Source organism: Saimiri boliviensis, chromosome 1 (assembly GCF_048565385.1).
Source record: "Saimiri boliviensis isolate mSaiBol1 chromosome 1, mSaiBol1.pri, whole genome shotgun sequence".
NCBI lineage: Eukaryota > Metazoa > Chordata > Mammalia > Primates > Cebidae > Saimiri > Saimiri boliviensis.
The window spans coordinates 129216609-129243061 of NC_133449.1; the positions used below are offsets into that span (position 1 = coordinate 129216609).

General features: G+C 43.8%; 1 protein-coding gene across 5 annotated transcripts in view; it reads right to left on the reverse strand.

Moving 5' to 3' along the window:
* Positions 1-26453, reverse strand: part of AFF3 (ALF transcription elongation factor 3) — a 613873-nt gene that overhangs the window by 84820 nt on the left and 502600 nt on the right. For all 5 annotated transcript variants that reach the window (XM_010352080.3, XM_074404166.1, XM_074404177.1 and 2 more), the window contains one exon: positions 16480-16520. In XM_010352080.3, the coding sequence (XP_010350382.3) occupies positions 16480-16520 (41 nt within the window). The remainder of the gene's footprint in view (positions 1-16479; positions 16521-26453) is intronic.

Here is a 26453-nt window from a genome sequence, read left to right on the forward strand (position 1 = left end):
ATTATACAGGGGCACGGGCGCAAGCTGGGGTGACGGCAGCTATGGTCTGTCTGGGGCATCGCACGGGGAGTGCTGCCGCTGTGGCCTTCTCAGCTCCCCCGGGGCTGGGGTTTGGAAGACAAGAGCGCCACGCTTCGCTGGAGAGCAGAATGGCCTTCCTAGGGTCCCAGCTCCTGCCTATCATCTACCCAGCTACCTGTTTACTTGAATTCCCCTAGTTGCTCATTGATGTAAAGATGGAAGAAAATTTCCCAGACTGTCTACAGTTAATCAAGGTGGAGACAGTTTTAGAATCTCAAGGAGGCTCTTGTGGAAACAGGATTTTAAATTAGTTGAAGTCTCACATAATTAAAATGATTTTGAGTGTAAAAGCCACTTCAGTAATTCCTTGTCTATGATAATATTTATCAGCATTACTATTGTAGCACCTTATCACATGAGTCAGTGTTGGAGAGAAGTCACCAGCCACCCTAACCATGAGGTGAAGAGTTGAGGGTAAAGGAGGGAACGTAAAGGAGGGTAAAGTGTTTGACTTTATCCTTTATCACTTATCAAGGCTAATGGCAAATCATGCTGCTTTCCGTTTTTTAATGCAACTGTACTACCTAGAGACATGTGCTATTTGGAATCAGCTTTTTGTTTTACGTAGCTCTTTCCCCAAAATCTTCTGCTAAGGCTTGACAACAGTGCTGAGAGGTGGACAGGGGTGACTGTTACTCTCTCCACTTGACAGATGGGAAAAAAGACTCGGAGAAATAAAGTCAGTCAGTCAATATTTGGGGATGCATCAGGCACTGCACGTGTGCCGAGATCTGACAGGCACAAGCTGGGGTTTGCTGTCCATGGAAGGCAGAAAATGAGGTGTCTCGGCCCAGCAGTGATCAGGGCCACCAAGAGGCAAGGAGAGGGCGCTGTGTGGGTGATGGCAATGCAGGGGGGGAGCTGCTGGGGGATAGGGTGTTTCAGCTGCAGACTAAAGTACTGGTAGGAGGTGGCCAGGTAAGCTGGAGAGGAGGAAAGGAAAGGAGCAGCGAAGAAAAACGGCTCCAGGGAGAAGAGCCGGCATGTGTGCTATAGTTTGGATATGGTTTTTCTGTCCACCACCAAAACCGATGCTGGAATTTGATCCTCACTGCGTGGTTTTGGGCCTGGTGGGAGGTGTTTGGTCATGGCCGAGGTGGATCTCTCATGAAGGGTTTGGTGCCATTCTCCCAGTAGGGAGTGAGTTCTCATTCTGGAAAGATGAGATCAGCTCTCACGGAATGAGATTAGCTCTCATGTGAGGGTGGCTTGTTACAAAGCCAGAGGTTTCCCACTGCCTGGCCCCTCTTTGCACCTACCCACGTCCCCTTTGACCTTCTCTATCACGTTTTGATGCAGCACAGATGCCCTCACCAGAAGCCAAGCCAATGCCAGTGCCCCACTTCCTGTACGGTCTGCAGAACCGCGAGCCAAATAAGCCTGTTTGCTTTCTTTCTTTCTTTCTTTCTTTCTTTCTTTCTTTTTGAGACTGAGTCTCACTCTGTCGCCCAGGCTGGAGTGCAATGGTGTGATCTCGGCTCACTGCAACCTCCACCTCCTAGGTTCAAGTGATGCTCCTGCCTCAGACTCCAGAGTAGCTGGGATTACAGACACGCACCACTACACTCAGCTGATTTTTGTATTTTTCGAGTTGGGGTTTCACCATGTTGGCCAGGCTGGTCTCGAACTCCTGACCTCAGGTGATCCGCCCACTTTGGTCTCCCAAAGTGCTGGGATTACAGTTGTGGGCCCCCACGCCTGGCCTCCTCTTTAATTTCTAAACCACCCAGTCTCAGGTAGCCCTTTATAGCAAGAGAAAACAGACAAGACAATGTGCATGCACAGGTGAGAGAGAACGAAACCTCTGCCTGCAGTCACAAGATGAGGCTGTAGAAGATCCAAGGCTTGAAGGGAACTCAGGAAGTCACTGGTGAGCCCTCCTGATTATTCAGGGAGTCTGTGTGGTCTCCACAGCCCTGCAGTTTCACTTCCTTAATGAGGCAAGGGATGACTGAAGACTGGTGCCCAGAGCAACAATATATGGGCAGGGTTCACATTTTAAAGACCCCTGGGATACAAAATTGGTGCAGAGAAGGGAGCAGAATCTGTCCTTCATTTTCAAATATCAGTGAATAGGTAGTTCTCCAGTCAGATGGAATGGAGGGAAAAGCTTCAAGAAATAAATCTTAGGAAATAATGTTGGCTTGGCATTCCCCTCCTTTATCATATATCTAAACACGGCCATTGCACTTTTCAAGCGTTTTTGTTATCTTCTATTTTTAAGTGCAGAACACAGAACGATGGCTGAAGTCCCCAGATCCACTTCCTTGGACAGAACAAAACTACATGAGGTGTGTTCTAGCAAGCAGCCCCCAGCAGAATCCAGCCATCTGGGCAGGAAAACAGAGCAGCCCCTGGCCCCATGTGCAGTGCTCAGACTTGTGCTGTGAGCATGACTCAAGGCAGAGCTGGATTCTGTTTCCTTCTCTCTTGCTCTCTCACTATATATATACATATGTTTGAGATGGGGTCTCACTGTGTCACCCAGGCTAGAGTACAGTAGCATGATCACGACTCACTGTAACCTCTGTCTCCTGGGCTCAAGCAATCCATTCACCTCAGCCTTCCAAGTAGCTGGGACTACAGGTGTGTGCCACCATGCTAATTTGTATTTGTGTGTGTGTGTGTGTGTGTGTGTGTGTGTGTGTGTGTGTGTGTGTTTCTGCAGAGATGAGGTCTTGACATGGCACCCAGACTGGTCTCAAACTCGTAGGTTCAAGCGATCCTCCCACCTCAGCCCTCCAAAGTACTGGGATTACAGGTGTGAGCCACCACACCTGACCAATTTTGTTCTATTTCAAGGGCACCCAGGCTGATGGAAAAGGGATTTCTCAGGCATCTAGCTCTGTCTGCCAGGCCCTCCCTGCCCAATGCAATGCTGCCACCTTTAAACCTGGGCTCCAGCTGGCTCTACCCCGCTACTGTGTTCATTAATCTTGGGCAAGTGACTCCACCTCTCTGGGCTTCAGTTTCCCCGTGTGTAAAACAAGGATATCGACACCTGCCTCCTGGGCTGTCTGGGGATGAAATGGGATGATGGCAGCAAGGCCTCAGCACAGAGCCTGGGGCAGCAAGCATGCAATCCTGAGAGACCACAAGGTCACATACACCTGCCACACCTGCTGGGACCAGATGTCCTTGTCAGAGAGGGACAGGTTATCATCTGGCTTGGTGGGCATCTTCCAACGACAGCAAGGCCATGACCACAGTCCTTTTATAATTCCATCAAATAGTTTAGTGGCTGGGGCCATGACTCAAAGAGAACCTGGACCTCCTTCACGTCGTCCCTTAATTCGCTGCACTCACGTTGGGTCTATGGTTACTTTTCTTGGCTTCTCTCAGCACCAGGATTAGACAGGCTGAATAGGGGTTTCTGTCTCCAAGGTAAGATGAGGAACTGTGGTCTAATGTGGCTCCCCGACTCACTGGCTGGGAACAGGGTGAACAGGGCCACAGGGAGGCCAAGTGTCAAGCTGCCAGAGCTTCAGACTCTTGGCCTCGGCTGGGCTTCATCGAGGCCCTGTCCAATTGGCTGGACTGGGGCCAGCGAGCAGGCTGACCTGGTCTGTGAAATGAAAAAAGGAGCCATGGACTCACCGTTCACAAGCAGTTGGTTCACTTCAACATTTTAATGGAATTGACCTGAAATTAATGAGCACTGCCACGCTGAGTAAATACTGCCTCTACGGGTGAGATAGGTAATGGGTAGAAGGCAGTGCAACAACTGAAACCCAAGGCCACGGACAATTACATAGAGAAAGCAAGGCTGAGAAGTCTGCTCGGAATCTGGTGGATCAAATGGCTGTCCCCAAATCACAGGGATGCAGACGGCTGGGGTCTGATGCTGCCTGTTGGGGGCAGAGGCAGGCGCTGCATTCTGAGGGCCAGCAGGACATGACGCGGCAGTGGGCCAGCCAGCCACAGCCAGGAGCCAGCACAGGAAAGGGAGTTGGATGGAGTCGGAAGGTCAGGCTGCCCCAGTGAACAGGGAGCACATTAACCTTTCCATAGCAGCAGGGGAGCTTATCAGGCTCCAAAATGCAGTCATCAAAGGCCAGCCAGCCCAGTGCAGCCAAGGCTGGCCTGGGGCTACCTCTGGGAGTAGGTCATGGGGCAGCAGCCTGCCAGTGGAGGCGAGGGCAGGCCCTGTGCCCAGAGTGAGCAGCTGCAGGGTGGCGTGCTCCAGCTGGCTCTGGGAGTCCCAGGCTGGAGAGCGGAATGATCAGGGTGGGACTGTTTCAGGGGCGGGAAAAGAGGGGAAATGGAGAGGATGGGAGTGAGGAGGGGGTGCTGGCCTGAAGGCCTCTTAAGGCCAAAGAGAAAAGGTTCTATGGGCTTTGGCCAGTTTTCTTCACTAAAAGGAGATGAAAAACAGAACAAAACAAAACAGATTTGATATCATGATTTTAACTCCCATGAAAAGTAGTTTGGTTTTAAACACAGCAAAACAAAGCACAACACCTCAGTCTATCTATTGGCTTTAAAACCACCCACTCACCACAAATGCTTCTACAGCCTGGCCTCCGCCCACTGCAGGCACAGGCATGAGTGACGAAGACAGGAGCAAACGTGCTCAGAAACACATACGGGCACTGAAAATGCATCTGTTTTGAATCTTTTTTCCCCCCTGTCAAATATATTATTTGTTGCCTTTGGATTGCTTTTAAAGTCAGATCTGGCTCAATGAGAATGGTGACCACATATGCAAAATTAAAAAGCGGGGGCTACCAGTTGTACCTTCACGGGGCATCAGTACAAACATTCTAACAGAACCAACCACCAATTAACCAATCACCAACCAACACATTCCATGCAGACAGCAAGTGCTTAATTTAATCTAAGTACATTCAAGAAGGAACAGGTGTACTTCTACTTCAGAAATAGACATTTTAAAAAAGAAGTAGGGTAGATAGCAGTGACAAATACGAAAACTATGCTAAATAAGTCTTCTCTCTCTTAATTCCAACTTTGAGATGTCATGTGTATTGGATATTTAAATTTTTTTGGATGTAAATTTAAGTACAAGTTAAATGAATCATTAAGCATCAGACACACAGTGTATGTCGTTCTTGGTCTAGAAGGGACAGCTACATAGGTGTTCAAAAGGAGTATGACATAGTGACAAAGATTTCGAGTAAAAATAATTTGTAGTTTTGTAATTTCAATTTTTACCCTTCGTAACTTAATATACTTAGTCTGAGGATGAGTTGAGAAGAGAGGGAGCACAGAGTGGGATGACAATAGGTCAGAACCAGTAATTTTTTTTTTTTTTTTTTGAGATGGAATTTCACTCTGTCACCCAGGCTGGAATGCAGTGGCATGATCTTGGCTCACTGCAACCTCCATCTTCCGGGTTCAAGGAATTCACCTGCCTCAGCCTCCTGCAGGCACACGCCTCCACACCCGACTAATTTTTGTATTTTTAGTAAAGACAGGGTTTCACCATGTTAGCTAGGCTGGTCTTGAACTCCTGATCTCAAGTGATCCACCTGCCTTAGCCTCCCAAGTGTTGGGATTATAGGCATGAGCCACTGTGCCCAGCCAGAACCAGTAATTTAAAGTATGGTTCTAATTGTCTTTTCACTGAATCTAGGAAGAGTCTGGTTCCCTCTGGCCCTTTCTTGTGTTTGCAGACTGCCGGGAGGCTGGGGGACTCCAGTGGTACAGATTAGCTTTTCTCTTCCATGGTCACAGACACCTGGCTAAGGAGCAGGGGAGGGATGGTGGGTGGAGCTGTGCCCAGCTGTCCCCACCACAGAGGATCTGAGTAACTTGCAGAAAGTCTTCTCCATAGCAGAAAAGGAAGGGAGGGATGTCCAGCCTAGAACTCTCGCACCTCAAACCCAGGAGGGAGAACATGGGATTCCTGCCCCAGGCCTATGAGAAAGGGGGCATCTGGAAGAACCTGGGATAGTGGCATCTGCAGGATGTTCACTCTCCTCCCCAACCCCCCACATTTTTCCTGTTTTTAATTCTGGAAACATACATATAACATCAAATTGGCCAAGGGGTTCCAGTTCTTTTGTTCTGAAAGAGGTCAAAACTCTTCTAACTGTGCCCCAGCTCACGTCACCCCATGTGTTCCTGCAGGCTTGTGGCAACTGCGGGCATTAACTGAATGGGTTAAAACTGACTTTCGCCCAGAGGCACCTTGGGCTGCAGCCTCTTTGCCAGACATCAGGCAGCAAGTCTGTATTAATCCTCAGGAATCCCTGGTCACTAAACCATCTTAAAGGGCAATTAGTGGCTTTATACAACTCGTTATTTATTTACTCAAAAGACTGTATCCTCGGCCTGCTCTCTTTTTCTATTGTGTAAAATACATGTTTGGGACCTTTTAAAATGTGTATTATTTACCTGATATAACTCAATGGCTTCTCTGGAGCCATTCCATTTTATTGTGGAAATTAGTACTAGGGGGGCTTTTAAAAGCCGATTTTTAGAACCAACAGCCTGCGTTTGCTCACGTTAATGCAGTGGATTGAGCTAACAGCCACCAGAGGGCTGTGAGGGACATCTCTGTGGCCTCTCTGTTGGAGCGGTCAGGCCAAGGGGCTCCACTCTTGTGAATACAGATGGTACTCGCTGGGCCTTTAGAGAGGAGAGGGCTGGACGGAGACTCAGCTGGCACTTATTTCTCTTCACACTGCCCCAGACAGTTCTCTGCCAGGGCACCCTCACATTATCCAAGCATTACTGTTTGCTTTTGAAATAATAAGTATTATTTACTTTGAAATTATAAAATGAGACCAATTCTTTGGAGATCAGCTGGAAAGGTGTCAGGAAATGATCCAGGGATGACTTGTTTATTTATTATTATTATTATTTTTTGATACAGAGTCTCTCTGTGTCACCCAGGCTGGAGTGCAGTGGCACGATTTTGGCTCACTGCAACCTCCGCCTCCCCGGTTCATGTAAGTCTCCTGCCTGAGCCTCCCGAGTAGCTGGGATTACAGGTGCATGCCACCATGCGTGGCTAATTTTTGTAGTTTTAGTAGAGACGGGGTTTCACCATATTGGCCAGGATTGTCTTGATCTCTTGACCTCGTGATTCGCCGGTCTTGCCTCCCAGAGTGCTGGGATTACAGGCGTGAGCCACTATGCCTACCCCAGGATGACTTTTTTCCGTGAGTAAAATAGAAAGACAATGTGGCAGAGACAGGTGGTAGCCTCCTCAGAGGCATGCAGGAGCCTCACCTGGGACCCAAAGACCCACAATTTGGCTTTTAGGGGAAAAGAGGCTCTACTAAAACATATTTCAAAATAGGGATGGCACGAGTAATAGAAGGAATTTCTTAGAATTTGTTGACATTTTTCTACAATATCAATGTAAAAACATACCCCATACTGCTAGCTATGAATTGCTTCATACATTAAACCCATACTCTGCTATTTTCTTCTCTTGGTTTTTAAGCCTCTTGGTAGGACTTAAAAGCCTCTCACGGTATCTCATGCGTGACTTTTCTTGGTGGTGCAATGAGGTAATTACTATCATATGGCGGGAGAAAGGAAGTGCCTTTTCTATTCATTAGGTCCTTTAATCTGTACCAAATCTAATAAGGAGGGCGTAAGCAGCATCCTGCTTCTGCAACTGAGAAAGCTGAGATTTGGATGTGCAAATGCTTGGCCCAAAGTAAATTCCAGACCAAGTTCAAGGATTCAAAATCCTGTGCTTGCTTCATGATGTCTTGTAAAAAGAGGAGAGAACAGGGAAAGCTGGGCCAGGCTTTTTGTGTGGGTTTTTTTTTTTTTTTTTTTTTTTTTGCTTTCTTCTCTCTTTATCATGACAGCATAAATGAGTGGCATAATTTGCATTCTTGGTCTTAATGCATTCAGAAAGTCACGACTGAGCAGTCATTTTGTACAAAGTCCTACTAATAGTCAAGATGTGGTTCTTTCTCTCAGTTGTTGAGACGAGACATAAATACATGAAGGAGGCAGAGATTGTAAGCCGGCCTATGCCAGCAATTACATGAGGTGGTGATGGAATAGGAGCTGTGGGGACTGGGGCAGTTGGCTTTTTAAGGTTTCTGTGGAAGATGACACTTGATCCTGAGTTCAAGGGATGCACCTGCGTAGCAGAAGACCCTCCCGTGCTTCCTTGCACTGGCAGCTGTCTCGAGCTGGCTTCAGACACTTTCTACTCAGATGCCCACACCACTGTGGGGAGGCCTGCCACTCCCTGTCCACCCTGCAGCCTGGGCCTGCCCAGGACATTCCTTCTGTGTTCTCTTCCCTTCTCCACTCCTGGGTCACCCGATGCTTGCTGTCCTCCACATGCCACCTCATATGTCCCCTCCCCACTCCTCGTCCCCTGTACTCAGGGAGTACGGCAATGTTGTATCTGTGTCCCCGAAGTGACTCTGATTTCTTCATAGTCTGATGCAGGGGGCTGCTACTAAAGTAGCTAAAAGCACCAACTCTGGAGCCAGACCACTCTACGGCTTTCTAGCTATAAGACTGGGGGTGAACTGCATGAATTTGGAAACCAAGACTCACTAGAACATGAAATGAGGCCGGGTGAGGTGGCTCACATCTGTAATTGCAGCACTTTGGGAGGCTGGGATCAGGAGTTGGAGACTAGTCTGGCCAACATGGTAAAAACCCATCTCTATTAAAAATACAAAAATTAGCTTGGTATGGAGACTCGTGCCTATAATTCCAGCTACTTGGGAGGCTAAGGCAGGAGAATCATTTGAACCTGGGAAGTGGAGGTTGCAGCAAACTGAGATCGCACCACTGTACTCCAGTCTGGGTGGCAGAGCGAGAGTCTGTCTCAACAACAGAAAGAAAAGAACAACAACAAAAAAGAACATGAAATGAAATGAAATGGAGTTTCATAGAAAACATCTCTTTAAGGCCCTCACGTTGCATTCTTCTTTCCTCATTGAGACAGTCACCTAGAGGATTAAATGAAGTAAGGTATGCGAGATGCTCAGTACACTACCGGATACGCCACTGTTCTAAGGAGATCTGTGAGTGCTTCTGTGTATGTCGATGTAACATACTCAGTATTTATGCGCATGCCTACATGTCCTCTACTACACTGCAGATTTCCCGAGAGTGGAATCCATGGGTAATGAACTTTTGTGTCTTTAATAGACACCAGCAGAATGCCTTACCATTGTAGGGATTCAGTACTGTAAATACTTCACTGAATGAATGAAGAAGTACAAATGAAAAACCTAAGTATGAATAATTGGTGAAGACAGCACATTTTAAGTCGTGCTAATAGTACGAAGCACAAAAGTGAGGGGGCAGGAGAGGGAAGGAGGAGCCAGGGGCCATCTGGCCCAATCCCAACTTGGTACAAGAGACTTCTCAAAAGCATCATATAGTTCTCTTTTTTGTTATGGAGTTCTGATCTAATTCCACTCTAATTTAATTATACTGAATGTTTTTGATCTTTTTTTTGAGACTTGCTTGCCTACTTTTGCACTGATTTTTTTTCCCCAATTTTTCCATTTCTTCCCCCACTCTCTGCCTCTGTGTTTGTGGATTCTATAACATCCATACCAGCAGGCATGAACACCTTGAGCTACTTAATGATGAGCCCCTGATCATCCACCTTTGACTCCTGAGGCATCTACTGCAAGGGTGGATAGCCACAGTTACAAAAAATTATTTTCTCTTTTAAGCCCAAAGTTGCCATTATTGAACCACAAAGCATTGGTCTAGTTCATCCATATATTTATCAAATGACTTACTGTGTCTCCTAATTGCCAGGTACTATGCTAGGTGCTAGGAATAAAAAGATTACCAAGCCAGAAATAATGTTAGGATGTAAAACGTGGCACAAGCCTCCTATCTCTGACCCCAGCCAAAGTGCTCTATTGTTGCAGATGCTCTATTGTTGATGCCAAGGTGCTCTATTGTTGCTAGAAAATCATACTGACCAGGAGTCTGGGGACCTGGAATCTAGTTCCAGCTCTGCCACTTGCTCCTGTGTGGCCCTGGGTGAGTCGCATCACCTGTTCGAGGCTCAGCTTTCTCATCTGTAAAATGGGTCCCATCTATCTCTCAGGGTTGTTGTGAAGATCATGAGATAGTAAATGTGATAGTGATACTAAACTCTAAAGGTCTCAAACTAAGTTTTTATTCACAACTTAGCTGTACATTTAAAAATAACTAAAAGAGTATAACTGGATTGTTTATAACACAAGGGGTGAATGCTTGGAGGAAATGGATTTTTAAAAAGTTTTTATTCACGTGGCATACTTAAAATACCTCTTTATAAGGAGCCCTCTTGCTTTGGGGAGACGGAGGACTGCTGAGGTCCTCAGGGTGGGGTTGATAGGTATCTGCCAGCACGCCACCTTCACATCCTCACAGAAGCTGAAAATGTTCTTAAAAGCGCTTCACCTTTTTTTTTTTTTTGGACCCTTAAAGAAGAGACCAACTATTAGTATTGTGTGGCTACTGGGCTATCCTCTCACATGGCCAGGGACTGGGTGACACAGTACCCAGAAAGGTACACTTCTGTGCTGGTGGCAACTCCAACACACTTCCTTTGTTTGCCTGAAGCTGGTCCAGTTGACAAGGGGTCAGGAAGATGAGGCTGAATCCAACCCCCCACGCTGCTAGGCCGGTACCCACTGCCCTCCCCACCTTGCTATGGGGCCATTTCTGATCTGGCTTCTGGGCACAGACCATTTCACATTCTTCTACCTAAGTGGAGGTGAAACTCCCTCAGTTTTAGGTAATTCCTCATTTATGTAATTTCATTATAGTCTCCCTAATGGGCAACAAGGAGATTTGATGTGTGAGATTTATTCGAGAAAGGGCAAAACTGAGGACAGCAAACGCACAAGCCTTGAGTTCTTTCTCCTTGCAAAGGCAACACTCATCTGGCCGGTGAAGCCATGGGCACAGTCACACGGCTGCTTCTCACGCCGGTACCCCCAGCCCCAGCACAGCGCCCCACGGAGCATGCTGGATGCGCTCAGTAAATATTTGTGAAATAAATGAATAAATCAATGGCAGTTGTTTGGATTTCAATATAAATGGATTTTGGGCCTGAGATACAGCCAGATGGGCAGACACGTTACAGTCTGGTGATGCATCTCCAAGACTATAAAAATGTAGCTGTTGCTGGAGTCACAGACTGACATTTCAGAGGATGATTATATGCACAATTTAACCACATGGCTATTTGTGCCCTCCAAGTGCCATCGCTTCAACAACTGTTTTCATGTTGGCTTTTTTGCTCGTTCCTCTTTTTTTTTTTTTTTTTTTAAGACAAGTATAATTTTTTGCAGCCTCTCATATTTCTAGCCGAATGTGATTTATTCATATAAAATTATGTTCCAGTTTTATAAAACCCAAGTTACTGCAAATGATGCTTGAGGTTTCACAGAAAATATTAATTCCTGATCTGCTGCTATAAAGCATGCCTGCTCGCCGAGAGCAGCGCTGTCGCTCTGAGACAGATGGAAGCAGTCCAAGGGTATGATTAACTTCTTAGTCCTGGCAATTTCCTCATGCTTCTCTTGCCCTAGATTTCAAGATTGACCTCCAGCTTCTCTGCAGATGCGCAGTCGCTCAGCTTGATAAATCACACGAATCCCTTTTTTGATCAGAGTTATCTACTATTTACTACTCACGAAGGGAAGTTAATCTTATTCAAGGCACTTCATATGCTGCACACATATCCTTCCTTCTTCCTAACAGCACTTTGCATGTTTTCCACGTTGGCGGTGATGTGGCATCTTTTGCAGTGCAGAGGGTCCACACCAAAGATCCACCTTTATCCTGTTTGTCCTTCTCATTTGCCTCTACCAACCAGCATCAAACGCACCGATCCATAAGAAGAAAAACACATGAGAGGCACACAATAAGCACTGAATAAGCGAGAAGAATTGTGTCCCTTTGCAAACTGAGATTTTCTTGTAATTGGCTGCTTTACCTTGCCAAGAATTTTGCCTGGCTGAGTGTGGTGGCTCACACCTGTAATCCCAGCACTTTGGAAGGCTAAGGTGGGCAGATCACTTGAGTCCAGGATTTCAAGACCAGCCTGGGCAACATGACGAAGACATGTCTCTATGAAAAGTATAAAAATGAGCCAGGCGTGGTGGCTACTGTGGCACTGGGTGGGGCACGGGGAGGGCTGAGGATCACTTGAGCCTGGGAGGTTGAGGCTGCAGTGCGCTGTGATTGCACTACTCCACTCTAGCCTGGGTAACAGAGTGAGAGCCTGTCTCAAACAAAACAAAACAAAAAACAGAAAAAAGAATTTTGCCATCTCTTCTTGTCCTGTTTGTCTGCTTTTTTCATTCTGGGGAGACATGAGTGGGCCTCTGGTAGGCCAGCTGACTCTCAGTGGTATAAAATAGACGAAAACAATTCTACCATCACGAGTAGAAAAGAACAGACAATGCACCATTCCACTCTCACACAATCACTGCTGGACAGGAGACTCGAGTGACTGCAGCTACAGCCCAAACTTCCTCTCTGCCTTACTGGGGTGATCCAGTTTCAACCTGAAGCACACTTTGCCTATTTGGAGTGAACCATAAATTAAGTCTCTTGCTCAGGCAAAACAAAGCATGGGAAAAGGCTTTCTGGGGGGATGATCACAGAGGATTTTAAAAATTTACATAATGGAAATAACAGTTTTAATTTATCAAGATTGTGTATTGATTATAGAAGATTCTCTGAACGTTAAAGCATACAGTCTGAACTATCAGACACTGGATTTGTGCTGGAATGCCGATTTAGAAAATAAACCAGGAGACAGGAGAAATGAAAAGACAAGATTGACTTTCCAAAGACATCTGGACATTCTCTAACCTTTAACACCCGAGAGGGATTGGATTTCTACCCACCCTTAGGAAGGGAAAGGAAAATGCACCCTTTTCTTTTTCTCACATCTAGTCTCATCAGGTCAGACCTCAAGACTTTGAAGTTGGGCTTTCTTATAGGGAAACAGAGAACAGAAACTGGCTTTCTATAGTGTAAACTCACGTCCTTCCACCAAACCCAAGTCAATGAAATCCTGTTGCAACATCGATTTGTACACTGGGTACTCAATGTTGAGGCTCAGTGGAAGCGAAATGAGCCCCTGGATGAGCAAACTTGCAGGACACTGAGGTTCTGGAGGATAAGACCCAGGGTGTGTCACAGACATGCTCCTCCACAAAAAACCGATGTGCATGGCCAGAGCGAGGGCGGGCTTTTCTGTCCCATTCCACAACTGCAGAACTCAGGAAGCACCTTCTGAGGTCTGAAAAGTGCTTTTCCCCTCAGGAAAAAAGATGAAGGCATGGCCTAATCCCTACGGAATGTCATATAAAGAGGTGATAAAAGGCTGAGAGCGAAAAGAGTTTAGGAAACCAGGATGGTGTGTATAAATGGTTTGTGTAGAATAGGTTAATACGAGGCTCCAAGTAGCCAGAGATGTTGGGCCTAGAGCCCCACTTTGGGATATTTAGGACATGGGGAGATCTTTAATGAATCCCACTCCCACCCCGAGGTTTCTCTGGCAGACAGAACATTAGGCAAGTCATATAGTGGTCTGACTTGAGGCACTCGGGTCATTTTTCTAGAAAATATTGCTTTATTCAAAAGGGTATGTAATGTGATAGAAAATGACATCTGTCACTTGGTAAGTTATTCTCTAATTAGAAACTAGAAAATATGAATGCAATTAATTCAGTAGGTATTTTAAAGTCATTATTTTGAAGAAAGGTTTTAATTTCCATCTTGAAATGGTTACAAATGCTTATAACTTATGGGGATCACTTCTGTGGTCCTGAGTAGAAAATATAGAATAGAAAAAGAATGGCTGTTATTAAAAAGTCAAAAAACAACATGCTTATACACTGTTGGTGGGAGTGTAAATTAGTTCAGTCATTGTGGAAGACATTGTGGCGATTCCTCAAAGACCTAGAGGCAGAAATACATTTGATCCAGCAATCTATTGTTGTGTATGTACCCAAAGGAATATATATCATTCTATTATAAAGATACACACACGTGTATTTTTATCGTAGCACTGTTCACAATAGAAAAGACATGGAATCAACCCAAATGCCCACTAATGACAGACTGGGTAAAAAAAATATGGTACACATATGCCATGAAATACTATACAGCCATAAAAAGGAACAAGATCATGTCCTTTGAAGGGACATGGATGGAGTTGGAAGCCATTATCCTCAGCAAACTAACACAGGAACAGTAAAGCAAACATTGCATGTTCTCACTTATAAGTGGGAGCTGAATGATGAGACCCATGAAGGGGAAACACACACTGGGGCCTGCCGGTGAGGTGTCGGGGGAGGGAGAACATCAGGAAGAACAGCTAATAGACGCTGGCCTAATACCTAGGTGATGGGTTGATAGGTGTAGCAACCACCATTGCACACGTTTACCTGTGTAACAAACCTGTACATCCTGCACATGTGCCCCTGAACTTAAAATACAAGTTGAATAAAAAAAAGAAAAAGCATAGAGAAGGTAGCTTTACACAACTGCACTACGAGAACAGTAGACAGCGGCAACTTGTCACTTTGAAATGACCAAGTCTGAATAGAAAAACTGCTACAGTAAAGTAAGAGAAATGCCCTATTATATTTGAGGACAGAGAAATATTCTGAGTGGTGACAATGAAAACCTCCATTTTTGGGTGGGGAATGGGTTTGACATGGGATTTTTTAAATTAAAAATATCAGAAAAAATGTAAAGAAGATAGCATTGTTCATCATTAAAATCCATGCACATTTTCTCTTGAGGATCAAGTCATTTATCTTTTGGGAAGAAATCTTCAAATGTATCAGTCCTAGTTTCTGATGAATTGCCTTTGTATTTGTGACTATGTCTTCAAAATCAATCCATATTTTCCCAAAATAGGTAATGATTCATTCTACTAAAGGTCATAATGACATTTTGTGTTTATATATGTAGCTTTACTAAATTATAATTTATACTCCATAAAGTTCACCCATTTAAAGCGCACAATTCACTGGTGTTTGGTATACTCACAAGGTTGTACAACCATCACCATAATCTAGTTTTACAACATTTTCATCATCCCCAGAGAAACCCTGTACTCGTTAACGACAAAGTTTTGTCAACTTTGAGGGCTTTCCCTTGCATCTCAGTGCATTTTGTTGAAGGAATTACTTAAGAAGAAAAGTCAAACAGAAAAAAGAAATACGTATAGGAAAGAAATGACTGTGTTATATTCTAAATATGTTTTGATCTAGATTCCTTCTTCCTCCTACTGACATACTCAGAAGCAGTGCAGTCATCAGCTTTTGTGAAAATCCCAAAAGCAATTCCAGAAGATCACGTGCCAGCCACTCAGGACACACAGGCTTGTGTGGTTGTCATGGGGAAGGTTTTGTAATTGAAATAAAAATATTCATGCTCAGTCTGCCACCAAAGAGAAAATGCTTTTCCCTCATGCACAGCAGATAATTCGCCTAAGTGACAGGTTTTACTTTGGAGGAAGCTGGTTTACACAGTCAATGATGGCTCATTCCATGAACAAGGAACTGGGAAGGAAGGCAGGGTGGTGAAGGTTAGCTAGACAATTCAGAGGTGCCTGCCAGCCAGCCGAGGGCACACCTCCTCCTGCTGCTTCTAATGCTGTGGAGACAAGCAGGGATTTCATCTTTACCTCCTGACAGTTCCTCAAACCATGCACGTGTGTGCGCCTGCTCCTTCCCTCCCCACCTCCCTCCAATCTTAGTAAGTGGAAAAAACAAAAACAAAAACAAAAAAAAACCCAGAAAAACAAAAAAACCCAACACGAAACCAAACCAATGGTCTGTTCTGTTCTAGAAGTAACTTTACATACCTGCATTCAACTATCTGTCTATAGCCTTTTAGGCAAAGCAGGATATAAAATACAGCTTGTGTGTGTTTCTTGATGAGGTTTATACATCTCATTCAGTAACATGTGTCAGGAGAAAGAAGCTAAAGCAAGGAGTTAAAAAGTCAGGCACGCGGGACTGTGAGTTGTTGGGTTATGTGCATAACATATTGCAAGAGAGAATCTTATCAAAAGATAGGTAGCTCCCGGTGAAATGATATGGAAAAACTCTGAAGAAAACATTTCAAAATAAATGAAGTACTTATTGCTGAAAAATGAACTTAGATCTCAACCAATTCCAAAGCTCAGAATTTACCACACCATTCAGGCCTTTCTAAGTTTCTTGTGTCTTGTTTCATTGCACAACAAGGGATTCTTCATACTTGCTATGAAACAGAACAAGGCAATTTTTGCAGTGATAACCTCCACACATGCATGACAAATCCAAGCATGCAAAATGTTTAACATCCCAGTTCACAGATACTTTAGGGACAAAACCCGATTATGAATTATATCCCACAATAAATAGGGCTCAATGTTTCATAAAGCAATTTATAGTTCATAAAAATGACAAAATGTACCTGTCAGACAGAGCACGGAGAGCTGTTCTCTGGGCTGCCTGCTGGAAGAAAGAAAGGGCAGAGATGTTTATTTAATATTCTAACTTTTGAATTATGTGCTCAATCAACACTTAAAAAAAAAACCCTGCATTACACACATTTTTGCCATGTGGCCAAATTTTAAATGACTAGCAATGTAGCAGAGAGCCCTGCTGTAAAACGTGAAATGTGTGTTATGAAATGAACCTTCATGGAGAGTTAACTGCAGTTCAGCAGTGCACACCTGCAACTCGGGAGTGAGTTTGGGGGGCAAAGGACTGCACCCAGGTAAGCTTGGACAGGCCTCAGAAAATTGGCAAGGCCAGAGCCGCTTCTCTGAAATCGTTTTCCCATTGCTTCGTTGTCCTTCTCTACAAGAAAGAAAAAGTCTCTTTTGATTTCTTTGTCGCATCTTTCCCAGTGAAGGTGTAATTTTTCACTCGGATTTCGGGTTAAAAAAGTCTCCACAGTTGGAATGTGGAATGCTGCTAGAAATCTCATGATATGAGATTATTGATTTGTTTTGGGCATAATGATATTATGGCAATGGTTTTTAAAATTTGCACTGAAATGTTAATGGATAAAATTATCTGATGTTGAGATTTGCCTTAAAATAATACAGTGGGAGGGCTGGGGACAGCGGCTCACGCCTGTAATCCCAGCACTTTGGGAGGCTGCGGTGGGTGGATCACTTGAGGTCAGGAGTTCGAGACCGTCCTGGCCAACATGGTGAAACCCCGTCTCTACTAAAAATAGAAAAATTAGCTGGGTGTGGTGGTGTGTGCCTGTGGTTCCAGCTACTATGGAGGCTGAGGCAGGAGAATTACTCAAACCCGGGAAGCAGAGGTTGCAGTGAGCTGAGATTGTGCCATTGCACTGCAGCCTGGGTGACAAGAGTGAAACTCTGTCTCAAAAAAATAAATAAGAAAAAAATACAGTGGGAGAAGGGCAGAGTAGATGGGCAAATACATGAGATAAGATGGCCCTGCATTCAAAACTGCTGACATTGGGTGATGAGCCCAGGGCAGGTTCTTATATTATTCTGGTCATTTCCCTATATGAAATGAATAAAACTTTCGTTTTGTATTGAAAACATATTGGTTTGTTTTTTGTTTTTTCATCTACTAAAATTAATGTGTGTGTGTGTGTGTGTGTGTGTGTGTGTGTGTGTGTGTGTGCATGGGTGCTGAAATTTCCTGTAATAAAAAAACTAAAAGAAAAAACATAAAGAAGATTCTATTTCTCCATCAGATTCTCCCAAGTTTCGTACTTGCTTTTTTCCTCTCTGCCTATTCTATTTGTTACCTGTTTGCCTTCTATCTCTGGGCCAAATGAGGCTGAGGAAGGCAGATGGCACCCGATGTTCTCTGTCTCTGTCTTAAGACCCCTCAATCATGACTTGTCAGCATGCACCGGGAAACAAGGAGTGTGCAATGGTCTTTTCCTCCTTGCATGATGTTCAGGTCACGTTTACCGTTTCTTTTTCTTTTCTGAGATGAGCCTCTCTCTGGTGCCCAGGCTGGAGTGCAGTGGCACAGTCTCAGTTTACTGCAACCTCCGCCTCCCAGGTTCAAGCGATTCTCCTGCCTCAGCCTCCTGAGTACAGGTGCTTGCCACCATGCCTGCCTCATTTTTGTATTTTTAGTAAAGATGGGATCTCACCATGCTGGCCAGGCTGGTCTCAAGCTCCTGACCTCAAATGATCTACCTTGCCTCTGCCTTCCAAAGTGCTGGGATTACAGGCGTGAGCCGCTGCGCCTGGCCTATGTTTACTGTTGACTAAGGACCTCACAATACTTCTCATGCTGATCCCATCATATTCAGGTATCATGAAAAACAGAATCTTCAAGTTAGAAAAAAAAAATGATACCTTAGAACTATTTTCCCTGTTATGGAAATAAGATACACTCTTGGTGATAGTTCCATATCTTGCGATAAAAATAAAAGTAGAAGAAGTCATTGTCCCAGAGAAGCTCCTTCCTAGGTAGGAGCTGGATGACCTTGGCACACTTTTAGAATAACATGAAAATGAAAGATTAAAGCAGGGCAGTGTCAGGAAGGTGCAGGGATGGGCGTCTGCTCCTCAAATGGTACCTGGAACTGTGAGCAGGTATCAATACATACCTGCTGAGTAAATGTTAGATGAATGAATCAGTCAGGGAAGGCTTCCCACTGAAATCTGAGCATAAGTTTAGAGACAAGGAGGGATGTAGGCCAGAGAGAGGAAGCACTGGTATACTGGGCTAGACGGCACAGCAGGGGCCTGTCCCAGCCCAGCCTCTGGCAGCAGCTCTCAACTGGGGCACCCATGACTCCCGAACCCTGGCTGTCTGGAAATGATGAGGGTGTTTCTGTGCATTACGTTCATGAGCCGGATCAGTAATGGCAGTCAGTGTCTGGGGCAAGGGATACTAAAGCCCTTCAAAGAGCAAGAAGGTCCCTTGTACAGTGAAGAACTGTCTCCCGCAGTTTCTCTGCAGAAACCCTTAAAATGACAAAGGAGAGTAGGAATGAAAGGACTGCCGAAAGAAGGGATGTAAGGAACATGAGCTCTAGGGCCTGGCAAAGATAAGAGGAACCGAGACAACTTCCATAAGTAATGCAACAACACTGAATTAGGAAAACCATCCAGTCTGTGAAGAGTCCGACACTCTGGGACAGGTTTTGCCATTCGTTTGCTACGGACCTTAGTCTGGCCTTCAGCCTCCAGCTCAGTTTCCAAAGCACCCTTTCCTTTTCTGAACGGGGTGCTGAAAGAGCCAGTGAGTCTGTGTCCAGGCTACTATGGACAATACAAGATGTTACTGTCCCCTCCTCGTTCCCTAGATTCTGAATGAAGAGAACCCCATGTCCTGGCATTGCAGTGTCATAGGATCACTTCAATAGATAAAAGAATACAGATCTACTGATCTTCTTTATAAGGGCAGCTGACAGAGCAGTGGGAGGCCAGGGAAGAGGACCGGGGCCTGAGGAGCCCATGCAGACACCTCCAGGACTGGGTGCTTCCCTCTCCCCTCAGTCTTTTTCCTGTGTTCTTCCAGGGAGCCCACCTAGAACACACTGATAAAATGCACCCAGCAAGTAACAGGTGGCATCACTGCTGGCAGGTTTGTCTCCTGCAGTTTCCCTCTCACTCAGCAAGATGGCTTTCGCTTTAGGCAGTGACACTTGAGCTTACCTCCCTACTCCTGACTGTGTGGTTGAATACACAAGAAGTATTTTTGAACTGCCCCAAAGAAAGGTGGAATGTATTATTACTATTGTCTCTTAACATCATCTCGGCAGGAGCCATAAGAGACGGACTCTTCCTGGAATAACAGAAATCATAAGAGGTGTGACTAAAAGTTCAATAGAAACCTTCAACATGGCCTCTGATTTCCCCCCAGCCATGGAAATGCACCAAGGCTGTCCAATATTTTAAAAGGCTACTGACTCTTTTCTCTCCCACCTCCAAACACTTCCTGCTGACTTCTGTGATACGGAAACAGTGCTTGCTGATGTGCAGCTTGTCAGAAAATGATTTAAAAAGCAAAAGCAAAACAAACAAGCAAAAAGCAAGAAACACTACTGTCTGGCCACCACTGGAGTGCCTAGGAATTGAGGCATCCCAGGTGGCGGTACTTGTTGGCAATGCCACAGGACTGATGTTGGCCCCATCCTCTAATATAAGCTGAGTTGGAAGTTTGGAGCAAGGGCCACTTTCCTTTAGCAGACTGGCGTGATCCTGGGAACAAAAGGTCCTGCTGGGCTGAGAGACAGGGCACTCCACTAGGCACTAAGCAGTGTTCTCCTGTGATTCTTCCAATCTGTCCACGTGATGTATGCTACCATGCATGCAACATGGTGGTACTTAGCACCATCAATTGCTTGCACTGCTTTTTTGTTTTTTTGTGTTTTTTTTTTTTAAGATGAAGTTTCACTCTTGTTGCTCAGGCTGGAGTGCAATGGTGTGATCTCAGCTCACTGCAACCTCTGCCTCCCGGGCTCAAGTGATTCTCCTGCCTCAACCTCCAGAGTAGCTGGGATTACAGGTTATAGGCATTTGCCACCACACCCATCTAATTTTTTGTATTTAGTAGAGACGCAGTTTTACCATATTAGTCGGGCTGGTCTCAAACTCCTGACCTCAAATGATCCACCCACCTTGGTCTCCCAAAGAGCTGGGATTACAGACATGCGCCACTGTACTTGGCCTGCTCTGCTATTTTTTTTTTCTTTCTCTCTCTCTCTTTTTTTTTTTTTTTTGAGACGGAGTTTCACTCTTGTTACCCAGGCTGGAGTGCAATGGTGTGATCTTGGCTCACCGCAACCTCCACCACCTGGGTTCAGGCAATTCTCCTGCCTTAACCTCCTGAGTAGCTGGGATTACAGGCACACGTCACCATGCCCAGCTAATGTTTTATATTTTTAGTAGAGACGGGGTTTCACCATGTTGACCAGGATGGTCTCGATCTCTTGATCTTGTGATCCACCCGCCTCGGCCTCCCAAAGTGCTGGGATTACAGGCTTGAGCCACCGCACCTGGCTTCTCTCTTTTTTTTTTTAAGTCCTACAGCCTCCATGGATTTAAAGCATCAATGCTAGTTTAAGACCCCAGTTAATTTCAGTAAATGAAGGCTACGTTTAACTTTTTTTTTTTTAAAGAGAGAAATAAAAAAAGAATAATAAGAAAAAGAATAAAGAAGAGGAAGAAAGAGAAAGAGGAAGAGGGAGAGAGAATGGGGGTATTGCTTTATTGCCCGGGCTAGAATGCAGTCTAAATATGGGTATGCCTATAATCATGCTTAATAATTGAGACACGAAAGAAAATGAGGGAAGAGAATAACAAACAAGGAGCCAACCAACATTTCGTTTAAACTTCTAAGTTGATATGATGTACTGATTAGAGTGTATGTTTTGTGTATTTAAAGCAGAGAGTTCTATAAATGTTAATTACGTTTACTTGTTCTAGATCTGAGTTCAAGTCCTGGATATCGTTGTTAATTTTCTGTCTCAATTGATCTAATGTTAATGTTGAAGTCTCCCACTATTATTGTGTGGGAGTCTAAGTCCTTTATTAGTCTTGTATGTCTGGGTATTCCTGTATTGGGTGCGTATATATTTAGGATCTTTAGCTCTTCTTGTTGTTGCATTGACCCTTTTATCATTATATAATGTCCTTCTTTGCTTCTTTTGATCTTTGTTGCTTTAAGGACTATTTCATCAAAGGCAAAAATTGTAACTTCTACTTTTTATTTATTTATTTTTGCTCTCCGTTTGGTTGGTAAATCTTTCTCCATCCCTTTGTTTTGAGTCTTTGTGTATCCTTGAATGTGAGATAGGTCTGGATACCGATGGGTTTTAGTTTTTTATCCAAGTTGCCTCTCTGTCTTTGGATTGGGGGATTTAGTCAATTTAAATTTAGAATTAATAATGATATATGTGAGTTTAATACTGCCATTTAATATTAGCTGGCTGTTTTGCCCATTAGTTGATGTAAATTCTTCATTATATTGATGCTCTTTACTTTTTGGTATTTTTTAGAAAGGCTGATACTGTTTGTTCCTTTCTATGTGTAGTGGTTCTTTCAGAAGCTCTTGTAAAGCAGGCCTGGTGGTGATGAATTCTCTGAGTGCTTGCTTGTTCACAAAAAACTTTATTTTTCCTTCACTTATGAAGCTTAGTTTGGCTGGATGTGAAATTGTTGGTTGAAAGTTCTTTTCTTTAAGGATGTTGAATATTGGTCCCCACTCTCTTCTGGCTTGTAGGGTTTCTGTTGAGAGATCTGCTGTAAGTCTAATAGGCTTCCCTTTGTGGGTAACCTGACCTTTGTCTCTGGCTGCCCTTAGTATTTTCTCCTTCATTTCAACCCTGGTGAATCTGACGATTATGTGCCTTGGAGTTGCTCTTCTTGAGGAATATCTCTGTGGTGTTCTCTGTATTACCTGCAGTTGAATATTATCCTGCCTTACTAGGTTGGGAAAATCTTCCTGAATAATATCCTGAAGCGTATTTTCCAGCTTGGATTCATTCTCTTCGTCACATTCAGGTACACCTATCAAGCGTAGATTAGGTCTTTTCACATAGTCCCATATTTCTTGGAGACTTTGCTCGTTCCTTTTTATCCTTTTTTTCTCTAATCTTGTCTTCTCATTTTATTTCATTGAGTTAGTCTTCGACCTCTGATATCCTTTCTTCTGCTTGATCAATTCAGCTGTTAAAACTTGTGCATACTTCACGAAGTTCTCGTATTGTGTTTTTCAGCTCCATCAATTCACTTATATTCCTCTCTAAATTGTGTGTTCTTGTTAACATTTCGTCAAACCTTTTTTCAAAGTTCTTAGTTTCTTTGGATTGGGTTAGAACAAGTTCTTCTAATTCACAGAAGTTTCTTATTATCCACATTTTGAAGCCTGTTTCTGTAATTGGAACACACTCGTTCTCCATCAAGCCTTGTTTTGTTGCTGATGAGGAACTGTGATCCCCTGCTGAGGAAGAGGCGTTCTGATCTTGGGTATTCTCAGCCTTTTTTGGCTGTTTTCTTCCCTTCGTTGTAGATTTATCCATCTGTGGTCTTTATAGTTACCGTCTTTGTAACTAGGTTTCTGAGTGGACGTCCAACTTACTGATTCTCAGCGCTGGAATCTGAGCAACCCGCTGCGCCGACTAAATCAGCGGCGTTAAGATTGATGGTGCTTTTCTGACTCTGCACCAAGAACCGACGCTCCAAGGCACCGGCAAAACCTCCTCACCGGTCACAAGAGTCGCGCTGGCGACCCGTGGGGCTCCTCCGCTGGGAATCTCCTGGTACGTGAGAACAAGAATTCATGTGGAGGTGTGGCGTCCTCTCACTTTCACTGGGGACTACAATCCCGCGCTGCTAGTGATCAGCCATCTTGGATCTCTCTATTTTTTAATGACTGATTTTCATTGTGCTATTTAATTTGCAGTTATTCTATATCATTAAAAATTTTATAAAAACTCATCATCTATTATGAAAGAAGAGGTGTATATGTTATGTGTTTTAAATAATTCCTTGAGGAAAAAAACGCTTTAAGGCATTATATTAATTGTATGTCAAACACCAGAGCAAAGACCACCAAGATGTTTTCACTGACTCTTCTCTTTAAAAAGACCTTCAGCTTTGTTCACTATTTTATTTTATTATTGGAAAATAATACAACAAATATATTTTGGAATTAAATGGCAAAGAAAAAATTTCTTAGGTGACTCATGATTGAAGCTTGAAAAAGTATTCATAGTAAACTAGATGAATTGCCCAATTTAATTCCTTCAAGAATTATACATTATAGCAACTATATTTTTCTCTTCCTAAATCTCTCATCATCTCTTCCTTACAACTTTCCTTTTATTCAGTTCTCAGAAAAATAGGTTGAGAGGGTTAAGAGAACACTTCATTGATCTTTCCTGAGTTCATTATTCATTCATGAATGACTCTGAAGCTCAAGTCTATGAGACAAAATGTTTTTTTTTTTTTTCTGCCAGAAATTGCCATTTTCAGGTTCTCCTTAAGAGATGACATATTTTCTCTGTCTTTATTATAGCAAGCTTGTTGCTTGGGAACACCATCAGTAGATATGCAGGTTTCAATGTATGCTAAATGAATTACAAGTCACAACCTGTTATTGAAGGGAAATCAAAGAGGAAATTAAATGCCCTTATTGTAATTAGGTCAAGCACTGTGCAAGTTCATGGATACTGGAGTGGGGAGGAAAACAAAAGGAGAGGCTGGAATTCAGAGTGCTGTCAGAATGATCCCATTTCTTACTTGATAGAAACAGAACTTACGTCTGGACAGGCTTGTAATTCAGTCTGAAGTCCCTACTATGTGCAAGACTGGGCTTGGCTTAGGTGCCAATCACAACAGACAAGCCCTTGCCATATTGTGCTTAGCGTCTAGAGGTGGGGCAGACATGAAAAGCTACACACACTCCAAACAGCCTACATTCCAAGGGGCACGGCTGAAGAGGGCAGGGTGCTCTGAAACCAACTAAGGAAGGAGACCTTGTTTAGAAGGAGTGGTCCAGGAAGGCTCACTAATTAAGAAATAACAAAGCCGAGGCCTAAAGGATAAAGAAAAATGATCAGATCAGAGAAATGGGGGTGGATGGTGAGGGAAGTGCTCTAGGCAGGGAAAACAGTTTGGGAGCAAAGGCCAGAAGTGCACCTAGATCCTGGCTCAGTTGAAGAACTACAGGATGTCACTGTGCTGCAGTTCAGAAAGTGGTTGAGACAGCAGCAGAGCAAGATGAGGCCAATCCCAAGGGTTTTAGAGGTTAAGTGAAGTGTTTTAGGTATTATCTACAGGACAATAGGAAGTCATTGAAGGGTTTACATGAAGGGAAGCTAGGTGAAGCATGCATGAGGCCTGCTTATATGTTCTTTGCAACTTCCTGTGAATATAATTTAAAAAAATAGTAAGGAGTGAGGCAGTAAGATTTTTCAGACATCTCGCTGGCTTCTTCGTGATAAATGGAACTGGGTAGGAAGGGACAAAGTTTGAGGTTATTGCAGTGATCTGGGCAAGAGAACTGTATGGTAGCAGTGAAGATGGAGAGAGCTTGTATTACATTTTGAAAGTCTGACGGAGGCAACAGGTGACTGACAGGATGTGGCAGGCCAGGGAGAGCCATCAGGTGTGAGGCCCAGGTTTCTGGCTTGGGGACTTGGAATGGATGGAGATCTACTTGTTAAGGTGGGCAAGACTGGGGGCATAAGAGCAGTGGGCAAAGGTGGAATTGAGTTTTGGGTGTGTGAAGTTAAAGTTGCCTACAAGATGTTTCAGTGGAGACTTTGAGGGGCTAGCTGGATACAGGAGACTGAAGTTGTTAAATGCCAATTAAGTAAGAAACATTAAAAAGAGTCATAAAAATAGATTGAGGTTTCTAGATCTACATTTTGCTACTGTTCTAAGAGAAGGCGATGGGGTTTCAGCTGGTTGGGATATATCTTTGTGTTTTTATTATGGATGTCAGTAACCTCCGTTTTTGTTATCAACAGTATCAGATTTATTCTGCTGACAACAAAGGAGGCTTCTCTGCACAGGAATTTTAATCAGCCTGCTGCACCTGTGGTAGGACGTCATATCCATTTTCAAGTACTTGGATAAATGCTCTCGCAGCGCATCTTAGTTCATGTTTTGCTGTTATTGAAGCACACTGTAAAAATTTAGATCCAGTCACATATTTTTATAGAAGTTCTGTTTGTAAAGCCTTACTTTTTTGCTGTTCTTTTTCAAGTTGAGACTTGTGTTTATTAATTTATTTCACAGTTTAATTTCCTTCCACATCTATAAGCAATTTTATGTGTCATTATCTTAACTTTCATGCCATTGTTTTTCACTTCAGTCCTAGCTAATGGGTCTCTTAACTTTTTATGTTGTGGGCTTCCATCTAGTGTTTTTCAACCCATTTAGTAATATTTGCAAAACAAAGGAAAAATTCTTACTCCTCTATTTTTTCCTAAGCAATAATGAGTATTTTGCATTTTTGGATTCCTAGAAATAAATGCTGCCTAGGAAGCATTTTGTTCAGTCGACTCTGACCTCATCCCATTCTCTACAGGGGTCAAGCAGAGTTAGGGATGATAATATAATTTATTATCCAAATAAGAACAAATTTGAGAGTGAAAGGGGATGCCAACCAGACTGCAGAGACAAAACGAGAAAATCTGGCTGTTCGGGGCACATGGGGTTGTATAGATCACTCTAGTAAGGACTGCTCTGTGCATATATGACTTGTTGCTTATAAACCGTGTTAAATAAGATCACAATAAGAAGGCAGAACTTCAGGGCCTGAGGACCGTGTCAATAAAGAAAGCACAGAGCTGAACGGGATCAGCATAGGACGAGTCCCTCCAATTCCTAATGTTGAGTCCAGCTGATGCTTGTGGGATTTTCTAGCTCTCTGTCCATCAGCTCCTCCCTCTGCTCACTGTAGACACTCTGAGGTCTAGCT